At 34.9% G+C, this 5,355-nt stretch overlaps 1 protein-coding gene across 1 annotated transcript; it reads left to right on the top strand.

Annotated features, from left to right (window-relative positions):
* The first annotated feature begins 448 nt into the window (after window positions 1–448).
* LOC128555973 (uncharacterized) lies at window positions 449–4,662 on the top strand. Its single transcript, XM_053539842.1, has 3 exons — window positions 449–597; window positions 2,314–2,562; window positions 4,551–4,662. The coding sequence occupies exons 1-3, from the start codon at window positions 455–457 to the stop codon at window positions 4,660–4,662; spliced, it is 504 nt and encodes a 167-aa protein (XP_053395817.1). The 5' UTR covers window positions 449–454.
* Window positions 4,663–5,355: the final 693 nt, after the last annotated feature.

The following is a 5,355-nucleotide window of genomic DNA, read 5'->3' as shown; positions in this document are numbered from 1 at the left end:
AATGAAAATAAAAATACCCAAAAGAAGACAGAGAGTGACATGAAGTTATTCTTCTCTTTTCTGATGTCAAAAAATGAAATGAGAAAACCAGAATACATTCCCCATATCAGCTTAATTCATTACTGTGTGAATTTATCTTGGGTGTTACCAAGAAAGATGGCAGGGAATATGAGCCTACAACTTTGCGGGGCTTTATAAGCTCTGTTGACAGATATCTAAAAGCAAGTGACAGCAATGTTGCCATATTCAAGGACAGAGAATTTTCCAAAACACGAGCTGTCCTTTCAAGAAAACAGCAACAGCTGAAAGGCCAGGGACTTGGCAATAAGCCGAGAGCTGCAGAAACCATGACAGAGTCTATCATTGACCAGATGCATGAAGCCAGGACACTAGGTGACTACACTCCAAGGTCTTTGTTACACTCCATGTGGTTTGTATGCACAACCATTTTGGAATGCGGACAGGCAAAGAATGCCGTGATCTCTGCTGGGGAGATATTCATCTTAGAATGGACGAAACTTCTGGTGAGGAGTATCTTATATATGACCAAGAGAGACAAACCAAAACCAGATCTGGTTCAAATCCTCGGGACATTAGGTACGTTTCAATTGCATTTTTATTTAATGGCTTTATTACACTCCCGCAACGTCGAACATGTGATAAATAGCGGATATTACATGAGTGTCTTTTCATATTGAATTTATTAAACTCGTTGAATAAAATGATAAAATGCGAGGCTCTGCCGAGCATTTTATCAATTTTATTCAACGAGTTTAATAAATTAAATGTCGAAAGACACAAATGTAATATTCTTTTCATCACATGTTAGCTATTCATGTCGAAACATCAAAAATTCAACTTTCTTTTACTATACAAATAAGTCAATTTGTCCAGCGTCTCCTATACTGTAAACGACGTCGACGTCAAAGCGTTATTACACTAGTGTATTATCATTTTTATTTAATGGCTTTATTACACTCCCGCAAAGTCGAACATGTGATAAAGTAATTTAATTCATATACAGTAGATCTACCATAATTTTTGTGTTGTTTTTTTTCAGTGTCACTGAATGAGCACTAAAATTAGTAATTTCAAAATTTGTGTCACAAATTGAAATATCTCATTCTTCCACTGATATTTCTTTTCGGTTTATTTCATGCACAAAAAGCTTTAAATATTTTGTATTTTTGATACCATCTTAAAATATCTTTAAAATTGCACAAGCTTTATTTTATGTTTTTCGGTGGTTTATCGAAATATAACGGTGAATTATATCCTGATAAACTCACTGGCCACTCAGTGAAAATTATCAAATCTGATACCCGGATTAACGTCAAAAAGTTTACCGAGCGTACTGAAAGCCGGAAACAATATGACGATGACGTCGTTAAAATGACGTCATCTTTGCGATGCTTCCTGATAAAATTTCCCGCAAATTTCAGCATTTTATTGAAATAAACACAACAAAAGTAGAGTTTTAGACATAAAATAAACAGAAAAATTGTTGGTATCGATGTAATATCACGGTAATTTCACTCGTGAACACCAAAAGTTGTTATTTTCACTCGTGGCTGCGCCACTCGTGAAAATATCACTTTTGGTGCACACTCGGTGAAATTATAACGTGATATTACACCGAAACCAACAATTATCCTCTATTTCCTTGTGAAAATGTGAAATCTGTGAAATAAAAAAAACGCATTTCGATTTTCATCGTAAAAAGTAGAAAAAACAGCAAATTCTAATGTGTTTCCGTAACATGATATAGTTTGTCAGTAATTAAGTTTTAACCCTTCTTAAGAAATATAGCATTTATTTCCAGATATCTAAAAAATCTTTTAGTAGACTAGTAGAATGATCTGGAGGCCAGTCCCTTTAATAAACTCAATGTGGAAAGTCACAAATGTCATATTCTTTTTTCCCCACATGATAACCTTCCCTGGCGAAACATCAAAAATTCTACTTTCTTTTACTAGATTATATGAATAAGTCAATTTGACTAACGTCTCCTATACTATAAACAACGTCCACGCGTTTACTGAAATATAATGGTAGATTATTTGTAATGATAACGATAAACAACAAAACAGCTATCCAAACTGGGATTCGAACCCAGGCCTACTGCTACTTAGTAACAGCCGTCCTTCCGCTAGACTATTTGGATGCACAACTGTTGTATGTTGCTACAATCACCATTACGATTTAGAGTTTTAGACTTGCATTTTTTCTGTAAAATGTCTGTCAAAAGGTTAGAGACTGTAATAAAGATAAATGTTTTAATGATGTATAACAGTGTAAATTTCATTACTTCAGAGGTACAAAACCCAAAGCCTATGCCACTGCTGACGCCCAGAGAGATCCTGTACATCTGTACAAGCTGTACAGCCAGAAACGACCGGACGAAATGTGCAAACCTGACAGCCCATTCTTCCTTACACCAAATGATAAACCACAGAGATGCTGGTTCAAAAAAACCCCACTTGGAATAAATAAACTTTACAACATTATGAGAGACATGAAGGCTGAAGCAGGAATTGAAAATCCCAGAATAACGCCTTACAGGTGTGCATATTATACATCTATATTCTTATTTTATGCTTTTCCATGGTTTTATCTAGATATAATAAATGAACAGCTGAAAATATCCTGATATAGCAACGTTTTATAAGCCTGATTTTATAGCCGATATTGTTCTGAGTTCCAAACTGAAAATTTTTCCCCCCATTTTTCTGCAAACATTTTCAATTCAGAGCTTTAAAACGACAGTTTTACTGGAATGTCAAGTACGTAAATTATAAGCCGTCATATGGATACTAAAACTTTTTCCGACAATCAAAAAAATTCAAATCTGACATCTATTGATCTTTTCTTTCCTTTTCAAATTCATTTCTGAAAAAAAGAAACACCCTAAAACTGTAAAATATCTACTTTTGAAATACCCTTACCAAAGTCATACCTGCATAAATTCAGTATATTTAAAGTAGTTTGATAACAAGAATCTTCAAGTACTTATCAGACTGTAAGCCCAGGCCTCCAGATAATTTTTCATGCAATTAGTGTTTCAATTCTTTGTTTTTTCACAACCAAATTCAATCAGTATTAGTTTTGCATCGCAAACATTTAATCTTTCTTAGTTAGTTTTTTTTTTTTTTTTTGCTGGAGGGAGTGCATCTATCATTTTTTGTCCGTTTTCAATGACTTTAGTAATTTTTCTGTTACGTTTTAGTATTTCGCTATTCATCATGGGCTATTTCCAACCAGAATCAATGACATTTGTTATGATGTCCGGTACAATTCCACCTGCGATTTCTTCATTAAGATTTTTTCCGTTCTTGTCATAAAATTAACCATAGAAGGACATGCACTGTCAGTTTGATGCTTTGCTCATCCTCGCTTTCTTACTGCCGACGTCATATTCGCAATTTCTTAGAAGGTGATATCATTCTAGCAAGCTAATAAATGGCACGATTAAGATTTTATCGCTGACTTGAATTAGCCGTGAAATTAAGAAAATTTTAGTAATAAGTTCCCAAACATGGTTTATCGTAGAATAACCCGTGTTTTCTGTGTTCTTATGCGTACATGTAAGAATGTATCAAGAAGGCCGTATTATTTTAAATACTGTTTCGCATAAGAACGAAAAACTCGTGTTATTCTACGATAAATCACACTTGGGAACTTGTTATTTCGATTCTAACACTACATACTAGTATCAACAGTGTAAGAAAAAAACTACTTTTTACAACCGTGCTATGCACCTGGATCGGTAACGTCACTGCACGCGAGTGGTTTATTTAAGAAATAATATATCTCATCGGTGATTTGTCGCTGAATAAATCACTGTTTGGAGTTCAGATGCGAAGGAATTATATCACGAGGGCGGAGCCCGAGTTGTATAATACTACGCAGCTGAACGACAAACACTGATTTATTCAAGAGCAAATCACTAAATGAGATGTATTATTTTGATTCTAACACGTTACCAAGGACGGGACACCTGCACTTTACCAGTACGCACATTAAATAAACACTCCCCATTTATTCTTATGGGGGCTACTGCCCCCACACCCCGTTTTTCTGTTTTCTTTAATGAATAGATTATTGTTACAATTTATTTAAATGATTGTAACGAGCACATCCTACCTTTTACAATCCTAGCAAAAAGTGCGTACCAGTAAAGCGCATTCTAGCCCCAAGGACTTTAAAGTACATCTTTGCCGGCATTCATTAATTATTTGCCCGTTTTCAATCGGTTTCTTTCTAGCGCGCTGCTACGCCGTTTGACGCAATAATTGTGACGTCAGAACAGTGAATTGTTGTTTGATAATTCACTGATTCCAGCCTTCTTTGTTTAATAGTAAAATGAATCGGATCGTGTTAGAATGCAGAATGAGAATAACCCGAGAGCCCTCCCATGTCAGCCAACTTAGAAAAACGAACTTATGCCTGCATACTTATTCTAAAGAAAATGCACTTGTACAAAATAATTTATGCCTTCAAATAATTTCATAGGTCAATGATATGAAAATTCCATTCATTTTTTTTTTCAGCTCCAGAAAACATCTGGTTCAAACTCTAAACAGGCTGGGGAACACTCCCGATCGAGCTATAATAGCTCGTTCGGGCTATAATAGCCCCTTCGGGCTATATTACAATGAATGAAAACCTGCTAAATGGCCCGCTTTTCATAGTTATCCGAAATATCGAATAAAACCGGAAACTATGCCACTTATACTTTCAGTATGGAACCTAAAACAGTAACTTTTTTCAACATTCAGCCCCGACGGGAATGAGAAATATTGGGTTAAAAAACACAGATTTTGAGAATTACCTACGAAAATGTCCCGTTTCTGCATAAAAATACGATTTCTGTAGGAGATCTTTCCGCACACTGCAACTCTTTAATTTTGGAGGAGATCCGCTTGACGGTTACCTACATTTTTGATCAATTTAAACGAAAATCTTTTGTTTTAATTAATTAGTGTACAGGGACTGGCCAAATGTTGATTGCAACGTATTTTAAGCTAAAAAGAAAGCTTGCTTTACTCTACAGGTTAACATGTAAATATATACTAATATAGTAAAAAATAATTCGTTTGTTTTATATGATACCCCAGAATGCACGGGTTTGTTTATATGAATAACCTTGAAAAGCATTGAAGATGCCAGGCTCTTGTTCATGTAGAGAACATAGTAAATTTAGCGGTGGTGAATCAAGTTACCTCCATAAAATAAGTAATAAGAAAGTAAAAGCAGATATTTTGAATTTTATGAAAACGAAAGACCTAGTACCAAGAAATTGTACTGCTATATGCCAAAAATGTATTGACTTTGTGCAAGAAACTCTTATCCCTG

Source organism: Mercenaria mercenaria, chromosome 3 (genome assembly GCF_021730395.1).
Source record: "Mercenaria mercenaria strain notata chromosome 3, MADL_Memer_1, whole genome shotgun sequence".
In the NCBI taxonomy this organism is placed as follows: Eukaryota; Metazoa; Mollusca; class Bivalvia; order Venerida; family Veneridae; genus Mercenaria; species Mercenaria mercenaria.
Note: the sequence above shows the minus strand (reverse complement) of the source record. Positions and strands in the feature narration are given on the sequence as shown.

What these genes read in the sequence shown, in the direction of transcription:
- LOC128555973 (XM_053539842.1), top strand. Translation starts at nt 455, where the DNA reads ATGCGGACAGGCAAAGAATGCCGTGATCTCTGCTGGGGAGATATTCAT. An exon ending in TCAAATCCTCGGGACATTAG is followed by an intron (nt 598 to 2,313) that starts GTACGTTTCAAT and finishes TCATTACTTCAG; the next exon opens with AGGTACAAAACCCAAAGCCT. An exon ending in CCCAGAATAACGCCTTACAG is followed by an intron (nt 2,563 to 4,550) that starts GTGTGCATATTA and finishes TTTTTTTTTCAG; the next exon opens with CTCCAGAAAACATCTGGTTC.